General features: G+C 35.9%; 3 protein-coding genes across 7 annotated transcripts in view; 1 reads left to right on the plus strand and 2 right to left on the minus strand.

Moving 5' to 3' along the window:
- Positions 1-324: 324 nt before the first annotated feature.
- RPL15 (ribosomal protein L15) lies at positions 325-4,583 on the minus strand. 2 transcript variants are annotated; one of them, XM_058180939.1, is made up of 4 exons: positions 4,450-4,583; positions 2,641-2,825; positions 1,581-1,717; positions 325-681 (listed from the first exon to the last, which is right to left on the minus strand). In XM_058180939.1, the coding sequence occupies exons 2-4, from the start codon at positions 2,810-2,812 to the stop codon at positions 376-378; spliced, it is 615 nt and encodes a 204-aa protein (XP_058036922.1). In that variant the 5' UTR covers positions 2,813-2,825; positions 4,450-4,583; the 3' UTR covers positions 325-375. The 2 variants fall into 2 exon arrangements, with proteins under 2 accessions (XP_058036922.1, XP_058036923.1); XM_058180940.1 differs by having other exon boundaries at positions 2,641-2,822; positions 4,450-4,536.
- The window catches only part of NKIRAS1 (NFKB inhibitor interacting Ras like 1), a 45,796-nt gene continuing 23,615 nt past the window's right edge, over positions 4,538-26,718 (plus strand). Inside the window, exons 1-4 of one of the 3 annotated variants that reach the window (XM_058180944.1) lie at positions 4,538-4,676; positions 5,217-5,347; positions 5,636-5,877; positions 12,823-13,072. In XM_058180944.1, coding sequence (XP_058036927.1) covers positions 5,254-5,347; positions 5,636-5,877; positions 12,823-13,062 — 576 coding nt within the window. In that variant the 5' untranslated portion in view covers positions 4,538-4,676; positions 5,217-5,253 and the 3' untranslated portion in view covers positions 13,063-13,072. Of the gene's footprint in view, positions 4,677-4,743; positions 5,348-5,635; positions 5,878-12,822; positions 13,073-24,433; positions 24,716-26,718 lie in introns of those variants that run through there. The other 2 variants (XM_058180946.1, XM_058180945.1) reach the window with 2 other exon arrangements.
- The window catches only part of UBE2E1 (ubiquitin conjugating enzyme E2 E1), a 52,303-nt gene continuing 38,015 nt past the window's right edge, over positions 12,431-26,718 (minus strand). For both annotated transcript variants that reach the window (XM_058180941.1, XM_058180942.1), the window contains exons 4-6: positions 23,813-23,945; positions 17,876-18,023; positions 12,431-16,243 (exon numbers count right to left, since the gene is read on the minus strand). In XM_058180941.1, the coding sequence (XP_058036924.1) occupies positions 16,146-16,243; positions 17,876-18,023; positions 23,813-23,945 (379 nt within the window). In that variant the 3' untranslated portion in view covers positions 12,431-16,145. The remainder of the gene's footprint in view (positions 16,244-17,875; positions 18,024-23,812; positions 23,946-26,718) is intronic.

The raw sequence follows: 26,718 nt of genomic DNA on the forward strand, positions 1-26,718 counted from the left end.
ATAAATTATAATTACAAAATAAAGCCCAACCTCTAAAATAATTTATATCAATCTTCATTAAATCATTTTTGGAATAATTTAAACTAAAATTCAAAATTTGGTTTGCTTACATGGCATTTTCCCCCCAGTTCTGGTGCAGATTCTATTTTTAATTTTTTTCAAAGTCTAGAATCAAAATAATTTGAATTGGTTTATTATGATAAACACAAGTGAGTTTCTGCTGCATATTCTAATCACGTTTATAGACAAAAGCTGCATCGAGAACTCTTTCATTCAATCTGTTTATCCCAATTTCACCTCAATGACCACACAATGCAATGGAAATGTAAAACATCTGGATTACTTTTTATTGTGAATCATTTATTAGAATCATTATCAGCGATAACGATGAAGCTGCAAAGTGTTATGTCGTCTCCAGGCAGCACGGCGTGATCCACCAATTGTGTGATGGAACTTGTGGCCCTTGCCAAGGCCACGGCTCTTCCTTCCAGCAGAGGTCAGCCCACGCATCTCTCTGTGTTTGTGAACTGGTTTGGTGATCCATTGGGTATCTGGATTGCGCCTGATAGCTTTGTGGAATGGATCAATCAGAATGACCTCAAAGAATTTGTATGTGGAATCCTCACCCACCCAGTAAGAATTCAGCACTCTCAAAGCTCCACAGTGTCGGCCAGCACGCTCCTAGAAAATAAAATAGTTTAAATATAAGTATCTGTACCTAAACCTATACATATTATACAGGTGAAATCAGATTGAGAAACATGATACAAAAGAAATATATAAATACTAAAGTACTTACAAGTAATTTAATATTTCCTTTCTTTACCTGTAAGTATTTCATTTTCCTCAGTGACCATCTCTCTTATTTTCCCAGCTCTGGTTCCACAAGTACATGCTTTGAACAGTTGCCTTACTTGGTTGCTTTAGACATTAACTACTTTCACTAATAAACTATTATTCCCATCCAATGCTGCTCAAATGATGTCAGTCGCCTGAAAACATTCATTTGGTTGATGTGGTTTTCTATATATTTCAGAACATACTGGTTTCCCTGTGAGCCAAAACCCTGCATTACCAGAACTTTTTCTGTATGAAAATTTTCATGAATATTCCATGCATCAATGTTGATCCAAACTGAGTGGCAAAAGGGGAGAGTTCTCATGTGAGCTATGAGAAAACAGCATTTAAATTAACTATGTCTCCCGGAAAAAATAAGGAATACGGATAATCCTTAAAATCTAATTCAACCCACCAAGAATAATTAATTAAATCAGTTTGTAATCTTATTTCCAATGTTTCTGTACTGCTCTTTAGATCTAGTTGTATTTACCCAGAAACAATGTCTCCATGTACGTGAAGATTATAGTTAATCATAGCATTGTTTATAAATAAAATACACATTCCACCTAATAGAACTACACCATCACTATTACTTAATGAGCAATATTTTCATTAGTTAAGCTTATTAGTTTAATACATGTTAGACAAAATTATATTGTAATATTACCATAATGTAATTTATAATTATGTAATCTATTATGCTATAAAATTTCTCAAGCTTCTTCTCAAGATTTCCTTACTTCTGCTACAGATTGCAGACTCCGGGCAAATTTTAATTGGTTTACACCATGATGCACAGGCTTTCCATAAGTAGCACCCTTAGGAACTGGACGTTTACGACCACCACGACGCACTCGGATGCGATAGATGACATAACCTATAACAGAAACAAATAGCATTTTAACTGCTATCATGTCACCCCTAGTCGTCTTTTTAATGAAAAGAAGGACCAGGGGGAGGGGGGAATGTTTCACATGATAGCAATGTTCCAATATCTCAGGGGTTGCCACAAAGAGGAGGGAGTCAAGCTATTCTCTAAACCACCTGAGGGTAGGACAAGAAGCAATGGATTGAAACTAATCAAGGAGAGAAGCAACCTAGAACTAAGAAGAAATTTCCTGACAGTTAGAACAATTAATCAGTAGAATGAGTTGTCTGCAGAAGTTATGAATTCTCCAACACTGGATGTTTTTAAGAGATTGGACAGCCATTTGATTGAAATGGGTTTCCTGCCTGAGCAAGGGGTTGGACTAGAAGACCTCCAAGGTCCCTTTCAACTCTGTAATTCTTCTCTTCTGCTCTAATTCTATTAGCATCTTAAACTTTTGTCCAAGCTACCTGGCCATTCTGTATTTTTGATCCACATGCCCATTTTGTTAATCCGAAATGATTTACAGCAACAAAAAAACAGATACAAATTAGATTCACAGAACAGACAAAATTGTTAAGATTTGTTGTCTTATGTAAGCTTTCCATCAACTTGACTTTTCAGCTGTTCCCTGCAGTTTATCCTCTTTGGATGTATAGTCAGGTTCCAGTTAATCTATAATAATAATCTCTATGGTGAGCACTATATCAGATCAGTTTTTTCTTCCATATATGTAATAAGCATGCAATCAAACAGAGAGCAACAAAAAAAAACCTTTTAAAATAGAATATTTTATTGGCCAAGTGTGATTGGACACACAAGGAATTTCTCTTGGTGCATACGCTCTCGCAGTACATAAAAGAAAAGATACATTCATCAAGAATCATAAGGAACAACACTTAATGATAGTCATAGTCAAATGTCCCCGTTACCTTGCTTGGCTTTATATCCCAGCCTGCGGGCTTTGTCCGGTCTGGTTGGGCGAGGAGCTCGATGAAGTGCCGATAACTGACGATATTGCCAGCAACGGACACGCAGAAGGAAACGCATCACATCAGATTGCTTCTTCCTCCATAGTTCTTGGATATATTTGTAGGCACCCATTATGATTTACCTACTAAAGAAAATGCAGAATTATGTTACATCATATTGCTACATATTTCTGTAATAACAGGTATATATTAAAAGGGACTCTTTTAAAAGAACAATGTTCTCCAGTATCTAAAACTGATCAAGTAAATCCATAAAAAATATGCCATTATTCAGGTTTCTTTTTCTGCTAATGTGCTGGTAAGAAGACACAAACTCATAAAAGCAATGTTACCTTCAGTTTCACAGATAAACATATTTTACATGTCAAAGTAAAAGAGCACTCCTAACTTTTGCTTCCTTCCATCAGCTTCTGAAACCAGATGTCCATGATACAATTTTAAATGGTTATTGCTTACTATATTTACACCATACACCCAAAAACATGAATACATGTGCATCATATACAGAAGTATGTTTTTACCAATATTAGGTAGCATTTTTCCTCAAATTTTATAGGTTTTAGCTTTAATCAAATATGTTGTTGCTTTGTACCAAGACAATGAACTTGGATAATCTATTCTGACAGCAAATATGTAAAGTAGAATATTTTACATCATTTACTATGTAAAAGAGAAAGAAATTTGCGAGTTATTTTTTATTTTCTATTTCAATTCTATTTTTTATTCTCATTGACACAGCACTGCCCTCCTTTTGATTTATCAATCAGATTTGAATAGAAAATCATCAATTGAAACTGAGGCTTTGCACAGGAGAGCCTAGTGGTTAGAGCCCAGGCTAGAAAGCAGGAAAACCTTCAGCTCAAATCCTACCTTAGCCATTAAAGTCGGTTGGGTGACTTTGTGCCAATCACTCTTTATTAGCCCTCCCCACTCCACAGGGTTGTTGTTGTGGACATAATAGGAGGATTTGTGTGTGTGTATAAATAAATGAATGAATGAATGAATCAGGTTTACTTCCTCACAGCTCCTTCCCCCACTAGAGGTTTGCATTGAGTAAAGACTGCATGAGCTGCCATCACTTGATTTTCACCATAATTCTTCCCCCCCCTTTTTTATTTTATATTATTTATACATATCAATGTGTGAACAGTGTGATACCTGGGTATCATACATTTCAATACAAATAGACGTAATATTATTACTGTTATTATATTTCATTTTCATTATTTCATATTTTTTAAACATACCTAATACTACCAGCCTTTAATTTCTAGACCTCTCTCTTATTACAGGTATCTTGTTATATTAATATACATGTACTATTATCCCCCTCTTATTTCTATCTCTATTTTCACTTTTTTTCCATATTTCACCGTAATATTCGAAGACTTTTCTATCTTCTATCTTCCCTTATTTAGCTCTTTAGAAGGATGAAACTAATATAAATAGATGCGAAGAGCTGAGTAAGAGATTTTCTGAACTGTAAGAAAAGATCCGATGCGAAAGGAACCCAGCCTTTCAACGATTCTTTTCGTTTGCATTATCTCGCCCGGTAGCATAAGGCCCTAGACGCCATTCTGCCAACCGGACCCTAAACCCTTTTTTCTCATAATATAATTTCAAAACATAATCATCCTCTCTCCCCAAGCCTCGATCGATAAGAATATGCACCAAATGGGTGGAAAGAGCCTCCAGAATGGAGGATGACATTGGATACATCGTCCGCAGAAAGAACACAAGGAACCTTACCCGAAAGCGCTCGAAGCCGGAAAGGAAAAGGCCTCTCTCCCAAAATGCTTTTCACTAGAGGAGGGCAGGAAAGACTCGGTGGTCAGGTGCTTGCTGGGAAATGTAGTTCATGGGAAACTGCATGTTAAAAGAGCGTGTAGTTTAAGGGGAACGCATGTTAAAAGAGCGTGGAGTTTCGTGCTATGGGATGGAACTGATTCCTGTGACTTGGCTGCCCGCTCTCTGCAAGTTATGTTCATTTAAAGGCATCTAGCCATGGAAATTACCCCAAAAAACGATTCTCCTTAATCACACTTTGGGGTTGTTTTAATTACTAAAGATAGAATGCTTTAGAGATACACTTTCACGTTGATTGTTTTTTTCATGCTATCTTGTAAATGGGGTTGATGGAAAGGTCGTGGCTGAGTTCTTATTTTAAATTAAATTCCAATTTTACGCTAGAATTTGAAGCTCATTGTATTAAAGAAATTCGAATACAGAATAATTCTTTCATATTTAAAATCCCTTTACCTGTTGCTCTTTAAAAAACAAACAAACTTCCAGTTTCATTAATTTTGTGCAAAGGAGCTTATTTTTTGTAAATAAAAAAATAGTTCTAGAAGCCTTTTGCTCGACACTCCAGAAATATGGAAAAATCTTAAGTTCTTAGAGTTTCCTGTAATTTTAAAAATGATTGCCTCTCACCTGTTATAAATAGCAATAGCATACTTTTATCTTTAAACAATCTATGAAATGAGGAAAAATAACTACCATTCTGGGTGGCCTATAGGTTTTGGATTTCTACGGATAGTAATCTGAAAGAAGATGGGAAAAGGCTTCAAAGTGTTGGTTTGTGGAATGTGTTCAGTGGGAAAGACGGCCATCTTGGAACAAATTCTGTACGGTAATCACACTACTGGTAAGAAAGATGCCTATTTTTTATTGTTGTCTAATGTTATAATTGGCACTTTAATAGTTAATAAACTTTGCCAGATGATAATAGATATAAAATGATCCATATCCCGTATTTGCATTGGTCAATATAGGTTAGTTAAGTTTTTCACAAAAGGCAAGCTAAGATCTCTAGAACAATTAGATATCTCTTGTATGCATTTTCCTGAACCAAGCTGGTTTGTGAAAAACATAAATGAGTTTTATGTTATGTCCCCCAAGAAATGGTTTTGCTCTTTATTTTAAACAAAAATAGGTGAACAGTGCAGCAGAACTACGGAAGATGTATACGTCGCTGTGGCTAAAACGGATCGAGGACTAAAAGAACAATTACGTCTGTATGACACCCAAGGACTGCAAGGAGAAAAGGATTTCCCCAAACATTACTATTCTATGGCAGATGGCTTTGTTCTAGTGTATGCTGTAAATAGTCTGGAATCTTTTGAGAAAGTTAACTGGCTCAAAAAGGAGATTGATAAGTTTAGAGAAAAGAAAGAGGTAAGACTATTGTTTTTATTTTTTCAGTCTATTTGAAGTATTATTATTATTATTTCTTCCACAAAGCTATATTAAACTATTTCCCTGGCTACTTATTAGTTATCATACAATTTTGAATGTGTCAGGGATTATGGTTTGAAAGTAAAAGAAAGGGAAGCACCTTTATTTTGATAATCTCATTATAAAGTTTTCAGGTGGTTATAGTTACATAGCATTAGCTGTTTCAAAGGAAATATTTGTGAAATACTTGTTGATCTCATGAGTTGAAGTAGTAGTACTTTTACAGTAGTAAATTTAAAAAGTATACAGTAGTCCTCAATTTACCATTTGTTTAGTCAGTTTTTAAAGTTACAGTGACACTGAAAAAAGTGCGTATGACAGTTTTTCATACTTATGACCATTGCAGCATCCCTGTGGTCATGTGACCAAAATTTAGATGCTGGATAATATTTTTAATGCAGTGTGTTAGGGTCATGTGACCCTCTCACAAGCAGAGTTAATGGGAAAACCAAATTCACTTAACTATGTGACTAAACAGTTCACTTAACAACTGTGGCAAGAAAGGTCATAAAATGGGACAAAATTTACTTAACGGATGTCTCACTTAGCAACAGAACATTTGGGTTCAATTGTGGTTGTAAGTCGAGGATTACCTGTATGGTTTTAATTCTGTTTTGGGAGCCTACTGTAAGAAGACAGTACATTTTCAATTTTATGTAATTGGGATGTTAATTTCTGTTTGGGTTTAACATCAAATCTATAGTTATGGTGGTTTGAGAGCCAGTCAGCATGTTCTATAATTTGTAGGATCCACCTCTGTCAGCAAAGGTAAAGATTACCTAGTCTAATTCCCCTTTTATTCACTAGTCCTAAATAAGAAACAAGTTACTGCTACTGTTTCTCCTTCTCACTCAGTTTGTTCCAAGAGTTTGATACTCTCCAAATATTTTAAATTATAATTTCCCTAGGCACTTGTTATCACCTAAGCTGGCTGGAACAAAAGAGTGAGACAACCAATATCTGATTGTTACTATGTTGCCTGTTACAGCTCCATCCCTGCTATAGTGGTAATTAAATAACTTAAAGACCGTTTTCGAGGTTTTTTTCGTACCATATTCGAGGCTTTTTTGGGTTTGTTTTTTCTGAAAAAATGAGCTGAAAAAAGCCTCGAAAACGGGCCAAAAAAAGCCCTGAAAATGGGCTGGAAAAGGGCCAAAAAAAAAAGGGGCTGAAAATGGGGCACGCAGAGGCCACAAAAATTTGTTGTTGTTGTTTTCCTCTTATAAAGTTAGGTGTGTCTTATAATCAAACAAATACAGTAGCTTTGTAATTCTGTAATCTGAAATAATACAGTGTATTTGGCATTTGGACTATGTTTGTCTTGCTCTTTTCTGTTTCTATGCAGACCTACACTGCTGTGTATACACAACAGGGTGGATAAATATCAATTTTTAAAAAAAAAAGTAAAAAAAAGGTTTTTTAAAAATCAGATTTTCTTTTATTTTTATCAAATTTATTTTAATGAAACGCTTTGGGAGTAAAAATCTTTCTAAAGTTAGTTTTTTATTTAAGATAAATTAATAATTTAGTTTATTCAGCATGAAATGGAGCCTAATTATGTAGCATGAGGCTGTATATTCTGCAATATTGGGACTGTCGGTGACTCAGCAGCAGGTCAGAGGAGGAGCTGCTGCGGGACAGTTGCTCTTTAAAAATTATGATTTAAATCGACTTGATTTAAATCAAATCCACCCTGATACATAACCTCTGGTGGCTCAACAGGCTAATGCAGCCTGTTATTAACAGCAACTGCCTGCAATATTGCAGGTTCAAGTCCCACCAGGCCCAAGGTTGACTCAGCCTTCCATCCTTTATAAGGTAGGTAAAATGAGGACCCAGATTGTTGGGGGCAATAAGTTGACTTTGTATATAAATATACAAATAGGATGAAGACTATTGCTAACATAGTGTAAGCCGCCCTGAGTCTTCGGAGAAGGGCGGGATATAAATGCAAATTAAAAAAACAAAACAAACCATCTTGAAATAAATTTGGTGGGAATATATGGTCTTCCTCAATAAATAAATAGGAATAGTATACTTTGAATTGGGGTGAAGATAAGAAAAAGAAAACAGATTGGGGGGACTCTTAATTTCTCTAGAGTTAATTGTTCCAGGTTAGCTAGAGCCATTGGATATAGAAACTTGGCAAGGACTTACTGCAAATAAATTCTATGAATGTCTATGTCTAGTCCTTATAAGAAAATTATTAACAGTATTGACAGCATTTTTTGGAAATAAAAAGGGTGAATTTTAACCTGTTCCTTTAGAGCAGGGGTGTCAAACTCGCAGTGTCACGGTGGCATCATGTGACGTATCAGGACTTTTCCCCCCTTTGCTAAACTGGGTATGGGCATGGCTAGGGTGATGCATCCGGCCCGGGGGCCACAAGTTTGACAGTCCTGCTCTAGAGAGTTGCATCGGATATCATTTTCAGAATAGTAGACAGGATGCTTTTTTTTTCTTTTCCATATTTTAATAATTTTAATTTTACTTTCTGTATTTTTCTGTGTTTGCCATTGTGGCTATTAAGAATGCCCAGTTAGTTAAAAAGTAATAATACATTAAGTAAATAAATTTGCTTCTTGCAATAGATAATTTGATAGCTTTGCTGAACATAAGATCAGAATTGTGGTTGTGAGAAGTCCTAGTCTCTGGACTGGAGCAATTTTATGTTTTAAATCACTGGCTGCATCAAAATGTGAAAATAAATAAATATTCTGCCTCTGCCTCCAAGTAATTTGCCTCCTTGAGGCAAACAGCAAACAGCCTGGTCAGGTTCAGCACAACCTGATTTAGCACAAGCTGCAGATTGGCGGTTGGACCGATTTTCTGGAGTACTGCCTATTAACTGTTCCAGGCTGCGGAGATCTCCACTGCCCATTGCTGCCATTGGCACTGCTGCCTATTGCTTCCTCTGCACGTTCCATTTTCGGCCTCTGTGTCCTGTTTTTGGTCTCCGTGCGCCCCATTTTTGGCCCATTCCAGGTGGTGGGGATTCCTGCCACCACCTATCCCCGCTGCCTGGAACTGGCCAAAAATGGGGCACACAGAGGCGGTGCTAGGTGGCAGCAACAATGGGCGGCGATGGCAGCGATGGGCAGTCCATTAAAAATCCATTAAAATGAAGTCAAGTAAAACTAAGTCTTAATCTAATAATATATCCTTGTAAATGTTAACCATAAGGAAGGAATTTTTCAATACAAGGAAGTGAATTGTGAAAAGTTATTATTAACCCTCATCATTCTGATATTTTCCAAATCCTGTTACCTCTCTCCTCCCCCAATGTTTTCTAGTTGATTGAGATTACCAATAGCTTGTCTAGTTTTGCAGATATTGTTCATTATATCAAAAATTTTGCTAAAAATAAAAAGTAATGAATAGCTTTTAAGTTCAGTAAAACACATTATCCAAAAAATATGCTTTTTAAAAAAGGCTCGCCAGCTGTTAAAGATAATCTACGTTACAGCAGCATAGAAAACATCGATTTACTACAAATTCTTGCACTTACAACTGTTGCAGTATCCTCAGGGTTACATGATCAAAATTCAGGTTCTTGGCAGTTGAAATATATTTATCATGTGATAGGTGTTTGTGACCTACCTAGCCGGCTGCAGTCAATGGTGAAGCCAGATTCACTTAACTACATGACTCACTTACCAACTGCAATAATACTTTGCCATCTGTGCAAAAAAGATTTTAAAATCAGGCGCAACTTACTTAACTGTTTCACTTAGCAATAGAAATTCTGGTCCCAATTGTGGTCATAAATCAAAATGTCAGGGTTCCAGAAAACCCTCCCCCTGCAGAAAAGACTCAGAGGCAACCATCTTTTGAAGTTCTTTTACTAACATAGGTATACTGGCACGGCTGGAAAAACTCCGAATCTGGGGTTCCGGGTTTTTCCTCAGTAGTACAAAACCCCAGACCACCACTCCTTGACTCCTCACATGCTCCAATCACCAACCGTCCCATCTTAAGGCAACTACTCTTTCTCCAAATGCAGTCTTGGCCTGACCTTGACTGGCAAGAAGAATGTTATTATGTCTAATGGCCCCTTGTACCAACCCCCCCCTTCTCCTACTTTCCCACACACGAGAAAGTGGCAGCGTGGAAGCCTTCGGCCTAATATGCTTCCAAAGCTGACACAAGAACTTATGAATGTGGATTGCTGTAATAAAGGCATAAATAAAATTACAGGCAAAAGGGAAAAGGGGTTTATGATAGAGTATAGCAGTGATGGCTAACCTTTTTGCCATCGTGTGCAAAGAGTGGAGGGAGGGGTCATGCGCGCGCATGCCTACACCCTTAATTCTATGCGCCCCAGCCCGTGCATGTGTCCGTGACCCCTCCACTCCTCCCCTTTCCTGGCATGCGATGGCCTGATGGGCCCAGTAGGCCCGTTTTTTTGCTCTTCTCAGCCTCTAGAGCCTTTCTAGGAGTTTGGGAAGGGCAAAAACGGCCTTTCCCACCGCCCCAGAGGCGCTCCAGAGGCCAGAAATGGCCTGTTTGCCAACTTCCAGTCCCACCAGAAGTGGGCAAATGGGCCATTTCCGACTTTCATAAGGCCTCCGGGGTGTGGGTGGGGAATGCCATTTTTGCCTTCCCCAGGCTCCTAGAAAGACTGGAGGCTGGTGAAAGAGAAAAACGGGCTTTCCCCACCATCCTGAGGCCCTTCGGAAGCAGGAAACAACCTGTTTCGCTACTTCCGGTGGCCCAGAAGGCCCAAAAATTAGCTGGCCAGTGCGCACATGCACGCCAGAGCTGAGCTTGCGTGCCCACTGATATGGCTACGGGTGCCACCTGTGGCACGCATGCCATAAGTTTGCTATCACAGGAGCATAGCATCGTATACCAAAGCTCAATAATTTTCTATTCAAATAAGATGGTATAGACAATGTGCACCAACATTTAACAGCAGCCACCCAATTCTTTAATCTTCATTTTGAGGGAAAGTATTGTTCCATTCTCAACATCTCAACAAAAACTGTATCTCCAATATGTTGTGAAATGCTATAGATGAGCCAGCATTCAAAATCTGCATGTCTTGTGAAAAGAGAAATATATGAAGCACTCAAGTGTTCTTTAATAGAATCTCATTATAGCATTTCCACCTAACACTGGAATAGTTCTTTGACAATACCGGTAATAAGTTTTTAGCCTCCTCTTTATTATTTTGATAAATAAGATGATGAGCATACTTAATATTCCTGAGGGAGAATGTCTGGCTCAAAGTCACCTAGCCTGCTTTTGTGCCTTGGAAGGGACTAGAATTCAAAATGGTTTCTAGTCTAATGCACCAATCACTAGACCAAACTGGTCTTTTTCTCTACAATTAATGTATTTCTAAAGCCAACCAAAATACATATTTAAATATTGCCAGCAAACATTCTATCATATGTATCTACAAAAGAACTTTAGAACCATACTCTAAAAAAGAACTGAATGTATATAAGCCCATTCACTCAGGTACATTATGTGTGCGCTAAATTTGGAGTTGTGTGTTTGAATAATCCTCTACTGATTTATAGCATTTTTCCTTTGGAGGAGAGAAAAAGAAACAATATTCATGACTATGGTATTTATCTGGCAATAATTTATTACTGTTTACTTGCAGGTGCTTGTGGTTTTTCTCAAATAATGGCCTATATAACAGAAGTATTAGTTTGTATAGTCATTATTCTGGAGCATAGCAGTGAGGTCTACTTCTGTTGAATCGGGTGGGGGAACTCATTGGCAATACTGAATATTGCAGTTCAGCATATCTCAAGAGCTGTAAATTCCATATCCCTCTACAGTATCTAGATATACCGTATATACTCAAATATAAGCCGATCCGAGTATAAGCCGAGGTCCCCAATTTTACCCCAAAAAACTGGGGTAAACTGGGGACTCGAGTATAAGCCGAGGGAGGGAAATGAGGCAGTTACCGGTCAGGGAAAGCCTCCCTCCCTCAGCCGAGAAGGCTGGCGGCTCCCCCGCCCCGCCCTCTCACTGCACCGGCAGGGCTTCCCCGCGCTAATGCAAAAGCCCGCCAAGTTTGCTCCATCCGGTATAATGTGAAAAAAAGAAGAAAAAAAAAAAACTCGAGTATAAGCCGTATATACTCGAGTATAAGCCGAGGGGACGTTTTTCAGCACAAAAAACGTGCTGAAAAACTCGGCTTATACTCGAGTATATACGGTAATCATGATTCAAATATATTAAAATTAATGATACCAAGTTATTCATTTGAAACCTCTTGAATCTAATGGAATTGTGTTACATTTAATTAAGCCTAGCTCTAACTGTTTTTAAAAGCAGTTTTTTTCCAAGAATCTTGAAGTTGGGCCCACTTCTAAATTCTGTTCTATAGTAATAGTGGCCATTATTTTAGAATATATTTTATTGCTTATATAGTAATTATTCTATTGTTTTATCTGGTCAGAGGAGCAAAATAGGTGTTACCATGTTTATAGGAACAAATGGTTTTTAAAAATATATGGAGATATAAATGTAAGTATTTAAATAAAATTTATTTATTTAAATGTAAATAACAGTAATAAAATACAGGCAATGGAGTCAGTAAAATTTTAGTGATTACCAAGTCAATTTTAGTGCATCTACTTAAAATGTAACTATTCAATTACTAGATTATAAAATTGAAAAAAAAATAAACATTACAGAAGTCAGCCAAAGCGCTAAAAGATTATTTATTCAGTTCATGGATCTATTTGAATTTTGCATGGTCTACTTGGAATGATAGCAGCTTTCTAAATTGCAGTGAAAAGTGCATTCCAGTCTCTTTTCCCCTCCCAATAAGGTGATTATATTTTGAAACTGGTACAAAACAAGTTTTACATCACTGAGCTAATTTCCTGTTTTGATTGTTTTATTCCTTCTTTGCAGTGGCCAATTATTGTTTTAGGTAATAAAACTGACCTTTTGGAGGAAAGACAAGTACAAAGTGAAGTTGCACAACAATGGGCTAGGATTGAGACAGTGAAATTATGGGAAGTGACAGTAATGGACAGAAGTACAATGATGGAGCCCTTTGTGGTGTTAGCAAGCAAACTTTACCAATCACAGAACAAGTCAACATTTTCTTTCTCCCGTCGGAGAGTCAAATACAATAAGGAAGATTACTGAATGTTCTTATGCCTCCACTGGGCCAAGAATCTGCTGTAGCTTTTGCATTTTCAGAGTTGTTCATCTTTAGAGTAACTAAAGCAGGATGAGAATGGCATCTGAAATCACTTCAAAAAACACTGAAATAATCATAATAGTCTGTATTCAATTATATTTTCATGGAATGCAAATTGGAGAATGCTTGAGTGCAGAAAAAAGAAAGCCTTCTTTTTCTAAAGAGGGCATTCTAGAGTCATTGGGAATATTGCCACTTCACTTAGCATTTCAGAAAAGAAATGAAAGAACAAAATGAAAAAGTTGTTTATTTGTTCATACATCGTATAGTTTTCATTGTGCTTCGAGAAATAACTTATGAAAAAGAGAGGCCAACAGAATTGGGTACAGTATAAGCATTTGACCTTCACTATCTTTATTATAAAGTGGCTAATACTATTGGCACCAATGCTTTTGCATGAACCAGTGTTATTTCTATAGATTATCATCAAGCAACCATTCATCTTAGGTGGATAAAACAATGATCTCTAGTATTGATAAAAATTGGGGCAAGGAAAGAAAAAATAATTTCCAATCACTTCATATATGAATGGGGAAAATTTTGACATCATTCCCCAATTTCAAAAGCCCACTAATATCTGTCCCTGTGCAGTGACAGCAGCCTCCTGAAAAAGAAAACTGCATCAGAAAAAAAATAGTAACTTGGTTTATTTAAAGGGCTATAACAGTGCTTTTCAATCTCGGCAACTTTAAGAAATGTGGATTTATAATTCCTGGAATTTGCCATTATACGTAAATCTTAAAAGTTAACTGTGATTGAAAAATGCAGGATTATGTTAGAGTATTTGAATCTGGCTTAGCATGATGTTATTTATTCCATAAACTCTGATTTATGGCTTAACATATTGGGAGAAATCAGCCGGTAGTAATTTATTAAAACTGTACAGGAAAAAAAAAAGAGTATTACTAGGGGAAAGGATTGATCCATCCAGTTTTAGGTCTAAGCAACCTACCTTTTCAATTGTTTTAAGAACTGTAGTCCCCAATAAATCAAGAGAGTTCTAGATTGGAGAATTCAAAAAGTCTATTCTAGAGTTGTTACAGTGGCTTATATCATCACAACACCCACTTCTACATGGAATCTCTGGTTAGATTTGTATTTTCACAATTTTCATTACAATGCTGAAGGATGTAAAAATCAGTTAGAAAATAGGTAATTCTTGGACTGAAATTTCTCAAAATGTACAGTAAAGATGTACAGTAATGTACAGTAGAGAAATTGATCAAAGTTTCTTTTCTTTCCATTTAGGAATAAAATACTTTAAGGCCTAATGTGATATATTTTAAGAACATTTTTTCAAATTTAAGTGCAGCTTTTGAGAATGTAAAAAAGAATAGCATGGGTGAAATATCTAAATTACAGATTGAAATAAAGATTCTGACTCCAGTCTATTTATATTGCACATTTAAATGACTCTCATCTCTTTAAACATTGTACTCATAAGCTGTCCTTCAGTCCATTTTGCAGAATGACAGTGTTTATAGTATCATAACAAGTACAGTTAACATGTGAATTTTATGTAACTATTAATTCTGGGCCACTAGTGAATTGTTGTGCTTCAATTACTATTGATTGAAAGCAAAATTGAATTATGTTCACTTCACATAATATTTTGAGAGCTATTAAAAGAGAAAATGAACTTTTTTGATAGAGATATTAAATATGTTAGCACTTTAGTATAAATGGATGCCAAGAAAAAAGAAAAGCTATTCCCCTTCCCCTTCCAAATATGTCAAGCAACAATGGCCTGAAACCAAAAATAAATTGCTCTAATGTTAAACTGCTAGGGAAACTCCAGGTTTAAGTACTTAGGAGAAGATCCTATCTTTTGATAAAAGTCACCTGCAAAAAAATTAACAGATCATTGTAAATGTATGTAAGTCTGCCTTCTGGCTCAGGATTTAATTTCATAACCCTTTAAAGTCTTTTCATGTAACTTTTTGTTCTGTGACCTGAAAAGTGTTTCTTATTTTTTGTATGATTCTTTTACCAGGAATAGATTATATTGTCTGTTATACCAGAGGTCCCCAATCCCCAGATTGTGGACCAGTACTGAACCAGTACGCGCAAGCAATGGGAGAGTAAGTGAGACTTCTGTGCATACATGGGATCTAGGTTGCATATGCAACCTCCCTCCTTCCATAGATGACAATTTTCTTCCAAAACGAATCCCTAGAGCTAAAAAAGTTGGGGACTGCTGTGTTACACACAGCCAACATAGATGTATTCCAAACAGAAGGTATATCAGTAGGGGGTTTGTACATATTTTTATTAGCACAGTAACAAATGCAGACTTAGATAGTCCACAACATATAACCAATCCACCGAGTGACTCCTATTCCACGCCTTACAATTAAACAGCTTAAGGTATTTCACTACAGGTTGCTCCAAGTTCAGTTAAAACGTTCTTTCTCACAAAGGTAACCTGGCATAGAAAAATGAATCTGTGAAGTATTTTCCCTATGTTAGGGGAGACAACAATCTAGCCTTACCCCTATATTTGAAGTTAATGAAAGTGTAGTCTTGTAAAAAGATGTGTTAAATATGAAACTCTCCCACCTCCCCTAGGGAAAAATATTTGCAATATTTTTTTTACAAATAAAACCAAGTTAAAAGAAAATCAAGTTGGAAGCTGTCTTGCAAGAACTTTTACAGAGATACCAAATATATGTACCCATAAATTAAGCTGTTTCAGGTTTTTTTTTTAATCTATCACAAACAAACATCTTTTCCCACCCTCTTCCAATTGTCAGGTTAGTTTACATTCTTCTTGATGCTATAGCAGAGCTACTATTGCTGAACTAATGACAGTCTTAAAATATGCTATTCCCATTCTAGCTGTCTACTGTAGCAAGATACCTTAAGTAACAACAACAAAATCTCAGGAAATAAAAGACTGAATAAATTCTGTTATAGAAATACCCTACTCTTTTTCAGTTTCTCCCCTTCCTTGTCCCACCCCTTCAAAATCATAAGCAGCTGTTTCCGTCACAGATGATTTAACACAAAGGTCTGACAAAAATCCAGTTTATGTCGCATATCTCTTGGTCCACTGTCTGGCCATTCTGTCGTGCTCTGCTCTGTTAGTCATATACTGAGTTGCAATACTTCCAACAAGGGGATCAGCTGCAAAATAAAACAATTTCCAGCTAATTATTGATGTTAGGGGAAGAGAGAATACATGTAATAGATCAGATACGATGAGGACTCTTGGAACATTGCTTTAATGAAAAATACTTGTGTAGCTTTAGTTTTAGAATATATTTAAAAGTATATTTTCCATTCAGGCTAAGAATGAGAAGGGAAACTTGTGGCCCTCCAGATGTTGGTAAAGTGGAAGTCCCAACCTTTATTTTTTTAGACTTCACAGTGCTTTTTCAACAATAGCCATCCTTTTGCTGAAACTGCAGGCAATCATTAACAACACTGCATCTATTAGGCCCATGCACATCAAAGAAAGACCTATTATAATAATGGGTCTTGCTGGACAACTGGTGTTTCCGTTGATACTGTATATTTCTATCAATCCCTTAAAATATGTCTCACAACAGCAAATCTTCCTGGAGATAATGTTGACTTTCACAAAGCAATAAGAGCCTGAAATCCTTCAGTCACTAAACATCATCAACAGGGATATTCCAGTTACTATTTTGTGGAAATGATAGGTTTATTTTTCTATCAGTGGATTTTGAAAAAATTCATTTTGTAGGTTTTAAAAAGTTTTTGTAAGTTATGTCAGTGCGATGTAATGTACATGATATTCTAACCAATAACAATTCTGTTTGAGGGTTTTTTAAAAATTTGCTGTTTTTTAAGATAGTATAGATAATCCTTGTTTAGGGACCAAAGTTATGACATAGATGAATAAGAGGACTTAAGATTGCTCCCCATAGGTGTGGAAGTTACAGCATTCCTGTGGTCATGTGATCATGATTTAGATTGCTTGGTAGGCAGCTTGCAATCGTGACAGTCATAGCATCCTACAGTCATATGATTGCCATTTGCAATATTCCCTGCTGGCTTCTGACAAGCAAAACTAATGGGGAAGTTGGCAGAAGGCTGCAAATGGCAATGATCACATGTTGCAATTGTGTGTGATTCACCCAACAATGGCAACTAGGACTGCCACAACTGCCATTATAAGTTGGCATGATCACATGACACGCTTTACAACTATGGAGTACAAATTACCCTGATTAAGCGAGGACTGCTTGTGTAGCTTTTAGACACATTTGATTGAATTTTCCTTGTGTATTGTGTTTTGGAGATGGGCCCTTAGTAAGAAGCAGCTAGAACAGTGCAGGAAAACATATGGGTTAACAGAATAGCCTAATACTACATAAGACTGGAAGCGGAAAAGAAGGCCGGCCCGTGAATGACTTGCAGTGATGATAAAGAGACCTATGGAAAGCAACTGTAATGCAGAAATGTATGTGCTAATATTTCTGTTCCATCATTTCCAGTTAAAATATTTCCAATTCTATACAAAAAAACATTAGTTGCTTGGTGCTAGAAAAAGTCTGTTGCCCTCTCCTGATCAATACATCCTTAAATACCCAAAAAAATGTAATGCTAGAGGGGAGCCACTCTTCTTGCAGAAGATGTTCCTTTATTAGTTATAAGAAATCAATATGAAAACTCCCCATGGCTTTACTATAACCCTCTTTGACATATGGATAAACCAGAAATGGGGCCAACATTCAATCTCTGTGATAGATCCTGTTATCTGTCCCCATCCCTCCTTTTGACCCGACTTACCAGGATTGCAGTCTGTGAGAAGTGAGCAAATTGAAAGAAGAACTTTAGAAATAGTTAATGCTGGACTCCAGTTGTCCTTTAATATGTCCAGACAGATCACTCCTTGACTATTAATGTTGCAATGATAGATTCTTGTTCGAAAGGTAACCTATATGAGAAGAGTTTTAAAAAAAATAAGGAAATTGTGTTTATCCTCATTTTTTCAGATAGGCCCCAAGCTTTTCCTATAATGGATATCAAATGCTGAATTTGTCTAAACTCATTTATAGACAGCTTCCAATTTTTGATAAATTACTAATCTAGCCTCAGACAACTTTCTATTGTCATTCTGCCACATATTTTTACAAATAACTTCTCTTTTAATTCCAAAAGACTAAGCCCCACTTACTAATTTCATCAATTGAAGGCTTTACTAGGGTTTACAATAATAAGTTGAAAAATCCTCAGAAGTTAAATTAGTCAACGTCATTAAAATTCAATTTTGCTGCATCTGATTTTCACTGAAAAGGGATTAACATTAACCTTATTTCTACATTAATTCAATAAATGTTTTCGGATTTTGTACAAATGATACAAAATCTTTAGTGGTCAGAAGGCTTCATGTATTTTACCAGGTTACCTTTTGTAACTCCCAGGACTCAACTTCTGAATGAAGAAGCCACACTTTTGCCCCAGTTTTGTACTTTTTGGGTTTAGCTAGATTAAGGGGCAAAATGCTAGTCTTAAATCTCTCAGTGGGTCCAGCATTGCCTACTTTTGCAGTGTGGTGCCTGATGTGTTGCCTTTGAGCTGACAGAAAGTATGTGTATCTGCCACAGATAACGAGGAAATTCTCATTCATTTTACATTTGATTATATTCCTCAGTTGAGACTAATTTAACTTGTACATCTTATTTTCTCAGTTCATGAATCTGAATGTTACAACAAATAATGTAATTATATTTTAGGCTTTAGCTTCATAATTTCTAAATTTTATTCTAAAAAATATTAATACTTCCTTTTCAACTAGCCATTATATAAGGGAAACAAGCATTTTAATTTATGGTGAACTACTGCCATCCTGTGTCTATTGTTTGAATTACATGAGAATTACATGGTTTTAAAGAGTGACAAAATTTATTGTAACATTAAAGAATTGCTAATTTTCTTCACCACTTTAGGCAGTATACTTAGGCAACATCTGCTTTCTAAAGATAGATACTTTATTAAGGCAGAAATTAGTAATGTTTTCTACAAGTACTGATTACGAGAACACTTCTTGTTGCACTTCTGATGCACAGTGCTTTAGATTTGCCATCAATTTAATGCATTCTTCCTGTAGGGACCAGTTGTCAAACCGTTTTAGTCCAAATATTCAACAGGATGTGTAGAAATCAGTTCTTATGAAAAATGTTGCACTTACTTTAATGTATTCACCACATACCTATAGTGGCAAGGGGTGGGATTGGGAAACAAGAACAAAGAAGGTAGGAAAAGGCATGTAGGATGAAAGATGATGTTTTTTCTCATCATTAAATTGTATGCATGCCTGTTTGTGATCAGCGGACAACTATAGAAATTCAATGAACTCTTTACATTCACAAACCACTGTGAAAAAATCTTAAGGATTTGAAATGCAATTAAAACACACCACTATCAGCTTTCCTTGTAAAGAAAGGGCAGGTCAGTTATTAATTTTTTTTTATTGTCATCAACTCATTTTTGATTTGTGACTCCAGGAAAGATAACAACATTAAAAATCCAGTTTAAAATTATCAATGAACTCCCCTTCCCAATTCTGTGGTGATAACAATAGAATCAGACAATCTATTTGATTGGCTCCAAATGGAGTCCCCAAGCCCACTAACAAACTATGCTTTTTAGGCCTTGCAGAACATAAACAAGGTGTGGGCCAATCAGATCTCTGGAGGAACGATGTTCCAAAACATCATGAGATGAGAAGGCCCCTTTCCCCCCATGTATTTCCGTGATAGTTGGAACTCACAACATGTCCATCAAATATCCTAGACTCAAGCTTTAAAAGTGATAACCAGCACCTTGAATTGCATCTAAAAGCAAATTGGCAACCAGCACAACTCCTGAAAATATGATGTGCAAATTTTGACTTGCAAAAAAACGTAAAAGCTGCTGCATTTTGATTTAACTTTAGCTTCCAGATGCTCTTCAAGGGCAGCCCCTTGTAGAGTGCAATACAATAATCCAAATTGGAGATGAACAGGACATGGACGATTGTGAGAAGGGCCCATTGGTCCAGGAATGGTACACAATATGCAGTCGTGCAAAGGCTCATCTGGTCATGACTGGTACCTGCTTCTTGAGCAAGCGTTGTGAGTCCAGGAGAAACTTCGGATTATGTATCAGATCTGTCTGGGGGAGTGGAACCCCATCTACAACCAAAGATGGTAATTCTTCAAGAACCAAGAGGCTCTATATCCAAAAGCACTCTTGTCTTGTTAGGGTTCAGTTTTAATCTGTTCCTTTCCACCCAGACTTTTAACAGCCTTAATGATGTGAGAAAGGGCAATTGTAGCATCACTATGGCCAGAGATGTATAATTCAATATCATCAGCATGTTGATGCTATCGTGTCCCATTGTGATGGATGTTCTCATCCAGCAGTTTCATATAGATGTTAAACAGGAGTAGAAAAAGCGCCAACTCTTGAGGGACTCACAATGCAGAAGCCAAGTGTTTGATCTCTCACTCTTCATCAACATTGACTGGAGGAAAAGCAGGATAACACTATGACTCTCCACTGCCAGTCTAAGCTGTTCCAGAAAGACACCATCCATGATTGATGTTATCAAAAGCTGCTGAGAAATCCAAGTGGAGCATACACTACCCAGGTTTCCAGTTTGTTGAAGAACATGCTATTGATGAACTCTGAATTGTATTTTTGGGATGATATGATACAAGTTTCTCTGCTGAGATTGCATTTTGGTCATTTGAAATTAGTTTGGAAGAAATATATAAACAAGACAATTTTACTCTATATAAGTTGTAGCTAAAACTGTGGCAATAAACTGTCAGTATCTAAATACCAGCCATTGTTGAACATGCAAAACAAATGCATTTCTTTTACTGATGATTGTTCTAAACGTGATGATTGTTATAAGAAATAAGAGGCAGAACACAAATGGCAGAATTTGATTTGATAGAGTAAAAAGAGTGATACATAGCATTTTAATACCATTCTCAAATTAATTTACATACTTTGACACTAGTAGACAAACAGGATAGTATATTGATTCAAATATTTAAACAAAAACACAAAAGGAGAAAAAAGTGTATCTGTATAATTGTATGTTCAGAAGTGGCGAGAGATGCACACTCTAACTAGCTGGGCATTCCTGTGTTATTAATGACTAATTAATTAGTCTTTTTTACTAATTCATGCATGTCTTATAGAATAGAATAGAATAGAATAGAATAGAATAGAATAGAATAGAATAGAATTTTATTGGATATAAATAAGAAATTGAGAAAGTCTCTTTTAGGAACCTGGGAGATTATTCTAAAAGGGGAATCAATTCAGTAATATTATCCTATTCTTTTAAAAAATTCAAGTAAAAGGATTCTAGAAGAAACCTATTTTCTACGAAGATGGTGTAGTCAAAAATTTGACCCAAGTATCAAAACCCAAGAAAACTCCTATAACATTATAGACAAAGTATCAAATTTCAGAATCATCATACTAACAACAGAAGTGTTTTAAAAATGTTTTTTTAGTTTTAGCAAAATATTAACAACTACAAGAGCAATATCAATTAAAAATGAATACAAAAAAAAAATAAGCTGCTATATAAGCTGCACTAATTAAACATAATTGAAAGTAAAGAAAAAACTAATTAAAATCCACATGTACTAACTAGTATGACTATAATTGAATCCTTAAGTTTCTCATTAAAACTGTATATAGAAATATTACTTTTTTTAAAAAAAAACTTGGACTTTAAAAAAAAAGTGCCAAAATTGGATATTTTAGTTCTTCATTCTTTGTAACTAATGCTAACTTTCATAATATTCTTTATCTGAATGGTTTCACTTTACCTGCTCCATCTCTTAGGAATATGTTTTCAGATACTGTACCACAGAGGTCTCTAAAGCATCCGGGGCCTACAATTTTAGCTAAAGCCTTAGTTTTTGTTTTCTGAAGTTATTTCACTACATAAATCACAATTAAGAAGGTATAGCATTTACAAATACACAGATTTTATAGTCCATAAAGCAACTTGTAAATCCACTGGGATTCTGATAAATGAAAGTCATGATTTAAATTATCAGAATAATTCTATGAATGAATTTGAAAATAATTGAATGAATATAAAGACACTCAAGAATGACACGGTACTGCTTCTATTTTGTAAGAAAAATATCAAACAGTTCTTGTCTGCTTCAAATAGATTTTCATTTGACAAAACTTTAGAAATTTTAGAAATCTTCCAAGACTGGATAAATTAGTATGCAAGATTGCATTGAATAAATATTAGGTCACAATGACCAAAATAAAAATGATATTTCTGTAAGACAGGAATAGAAGAAAAACCACGTATTTGGTACAAATACAGTGGGCTTTCTAGCTCAGGAAAAGAATAACTTTTATATTACCTGATATCCTTAGATATCCAAGTATCTTAAATATTGTGCTCGTGCTCTCCAAGAATTCTTTTTCGGTTGAACCTTATTATGAAAAGGTTTCAGTCTCCTCAATACAATCAGCAAACTCTATACAAAACATCTGCAATGGAAATCCCAGAACTGACTGGAACAAGAAAACATACTTGCAGAGAAGCAAGTTGGTTTTAGGGAAGGCCACTCTATGTTGGTCTATGACTAATAAAGATTGAATTGACTGAGTAATATAATAGCTAAATGGTAATAATCATAATCAATGACAGATGCTCCATTTCCATACCTTCTAACCTTTTCAATGTTTTGGGCATCCAGTATATCATTTTCCCATGCAAAAGAATCTGCTGCTTATTTAGATAAGATTCAAGCATTTCACTGTGAAGCTCCTTTTAGGAACATACGCTTAATTACTCATTAATGAGGTTCAGAAAGTAGGTTAAAACTCTTAATACATCAGGTAATGTTTATAAAAAATAAGCAATCTGCTGCCCCTTTACTCTGTCTAGATTATTGGGTGGGATATTACTGCGGTATTTTATTATGCTTTTATGTGATTTAATTTCTTTTTTTTTAATAAACTGCCTCGTAGATCCTAACAGATAAAAAACTATATATAAATGTTTTTTTAAAAGTTAAACCCATGGATGGTTGCAATCTGAAAGCCAACAAAATCTATAATTTTGAACAATATTTACAAAAATAATTTATGTGAAAACCACAAAGATATGCCTTTATTGAAAAAAAAACCTTACCTAAATTGTTTTATAAATCTATGATTTAAAGTATAGCAATTCTGAACTATCACAGGTACATTTATATTGATAACAATATCAGTATGGCTACCCAATCTTTTTTATCCATTCAGAATTCAAATTCAAAATACAGATGGATTTCCTGGTTATGACAGCTATTAAGCAAAGGGACCGTCTGTCTCCTGATGTTCTATCGGAGGTTTTCAAACAAAGATTGGAGAGTCCTTTGTCTGGCATGTTATCAGGATTCCTACTTTGGGCAAGTGATTGCACCAGAAGATCTCTAAGATCCATTCCAATTTATGATTCTATGACGATCTTAATGGCTATCCTTAACTACTTCAGATACAGATTTCTGCAAGTGCAATTTATTGCACAATCATTATAGTATATCCTTCAGTCATCCTGTAGTACTTACCCATTATTTAAAGAGCTATATTTGCAAAAAGGAAAAATATTAAATAAGGGGAATTAAATTATACTGAATAGTATATAAAATGTTAATGTGTACGGTTATGCATTAGAAGCTAATGAGGTCGTGGTGCATTTCTTACCTTTGGAGGCTTGAAGGGATATTCTGGTGTAAATGTAATGTCGAGGAAGAAAACGCCACCCTCGTACACTGAACCTGGAGGTCCTAAAATTGTTGATCTCCATTCATAGATATTATCACCTTTTGGGCCAGCACTGAAAATTAAACAGGACAAAAAATTGACACTCGTTAGCTTTAATAAGACTTAAAATATTTATGAAAAGTAATTCGATTCCTGTAAACATATTCATTATAAAATTAATGTAAGATGGACCGACAACTAGCAGCATATATTGATTATGTCTCACAGAAAGCTGCAATCTGTGGTGATGCTGAAAGGAAAAAAATAGTAATACTGGTCTTCCCAATGCACTTTAAAGCAAGGCAGAGAAAGAGCAATTTAGGGAGAAGATTAAAATGGATTTTTTTTTTAAAAAAAAAGTGCAGGTTAATGAGGAATCTTGTGATCATCTATTTTTGCTTGCTTTCTTGCTTATACAGCTTTTGCAGTAATAAACTCTATACAAATGTTATTCCAGAAATTATTTTCTTGTCTTTTTATACTACCTCCTTACATTTTCAGAATGTTTAGCTTTGACCTAGTAACCATTTATTTATAACTATCTTTTTCATTATCTGACAGATTTCAATTAACAGAAACTGGCTCTGACTTCAAGAACCAAATGAATGGTTACTGTGAATTTACTACAGTGTTTGGATCTGCCTGGCACCTGTATACCTACTTCAGAAAAGTGGGATGAAGGAAGATAAAAATGAAAAAAATAAATCTCCAGGCAGAGTTTAAATATTTATAAAATGTATATAACTGTCAGTGTAATTCTGGACGGTAAACAAAATAAACAACAAAATGAAAACACCCATTCCATTAAAATAATTATAAAAAGGAGAACATTTGGGGACCATGTTCACATTAATCCATTGCTTCTATATAAAGGTTTGCTAATGCATTTTCTCTTCTATTATATTCCAAACTTGATCAGTGAAAGTCGACAGTAATAGAACATGATATTTTCAAATGAATCATGAAACTGGAAATAATTGCATTTATATGTGAAACTACATGAAAAAAGTTTGACTCAAGAGGGAAAAATATATCAATATTAATGGGGGGGGGGTGCAGAGGGAAGAAACCTCTTCAAAATTGGAACATAGCATGGTATTCTCAAGAGGACAATTTCAGCAGCTTTGCTTGAACTATGTACACATCACACTAGAAAAAGAAGCCTTACTTGCTAATGTATTGAAATAAGATGCAAAATTGCTACTTTAGATTCGTAGGTACATAATTGGCAGTTAAATCTTAAGAGTTAGGTTATATATGATGCAGTATGCATTTTCTCTCAGATGGGCACAGAATTGCAACAAAAAGACCAAAGCCAATTAACATTAAAATTAATTATAGTTTCACTATGTATACATCAGTAGTGGGTTGCTACCGGTTCTCCCCAGTTCGCAAGAACCGGTAGTAAACATTTTGAGTAGTTCGGAGAACCAGTAGTAAAAATTCTGCCTGGTCCCGCCCACAATCTGTTGCTGCCTCCCGACTCCCAGCTGATCGGCTAGAAGGAAAAAATCAAGACTCACTTGTCGAAGAAGAGAGAAAAAAAAAACCAAGACACCATCCCTTTAAATTGAGAAACCAAGAAGCCTCCCAACTGATTGGCTCGCTTCTCAGCCAGGAGATCGCTAGGCAAAGAAGAAGGAGGGGGGGAAACGCTGTCGTTTTAAATTGACAAAGCGGCTAGAAGCTCCTTACTGGGTCAGCTGAACAACAAATTGGATAAGAGGAGGAATTCTTATATGGTTCAATGTTTTTGAAGTTTTGTGGTATGTTCAAAATGGGCTTTGTGTTTCTAAAAAGGTTTGGGCGTGAAGTATCCTGTCTTGAATGAGTTTTCTACTTGCTTGTAAATGGAGCCGAACTTCCGGCTTCCACTTTATATTATCTGTAATCACCGGTAGCTGTTTTCTACTTACAAAGTTTCCTTTATGCAGGTGGCAGGAATGTGGAATTCCAGGCAGGTTCCTTGATAGCAGCTTGATTATTCCTTAATTATCTGGGATATTTTATTTGGGAAATGAAGAGGGGGGAGTTTGATTCCTTCCCAGAACAGATTAGTGGGGTGGGGAGAAAATGGGGATTTTGAAGTAACCTTCCCCTGGAATGGGGTGGGAATGGGGATTTTAGGCTTGCTGTCAAACATCAGCCATAATACTAATGATTGTTTTGAACAATATGCAGGTTGTATTACATGAATGGCTATTTTATATGTGAAATTATGACTGAAACCTATATAGGTTCACATTGTCAGGAAGTTTGTCCTTAGTTTTAGGTTGCTTCTCTCTTTGTTGAATTTCCATCCATTGCTTCTTGTTTTGCCTTCTGGTGCTTTGGAAAATACTCCCCCCCCCCATTCTTTCTAGCAGCCCCTTAAAAGACTGTTGCCTATCACACTCTTGGGCAAAGCATGTGAGCCATTGGCCCTGGGCAGGGGGTTGGACTAGAAGACCTCCAAGATCCCTTCCAACTCTGTTATTATTTATTTATTTATTTATTTATTTATTTATTTATTTATTTATTAATTAAATTTTTATAGCGCCCTTCTCCCGAAGGACTCAGGGCGGTATAAAATATTATTATTTCCCCCTTTCAGTGGTCCATGAAAGTGCATCTATAGCAGAGGTCTCTAACCTTGGCCACTTTAAGATAGCAAAGCTGGCTGAGGAATTCTGGGAGTTGAAGTCCATAAATCTTAAAGTGGCCAAGTTTGGAGACCCCTGATCTATTATCTATTTGTAGATAATAAAGTTGAAAAAAGGTGAACAACAATTTTGCAGAATTATAGATACGTTGAGGCTGGGTGTGACAAGGAATGGCTGGGAGGGGAGGGGCCAGGCGAGGTACCC

Source organism: Ahaetulla prasina, chromosome 4 (assembly GCF_028640845.1).
Source record: "Ahaetulla prasina isolate Xishuangbanna chromosome 4, ASM2864084v1, whole genome shotgun sequence".
Classification (NCBI taxonomy): Eukaryota; Metazoa; Chordata; class Lepidosauria; order Squamata; family Colubridae; genus Ahaetulla; species Ahaetulla prasina.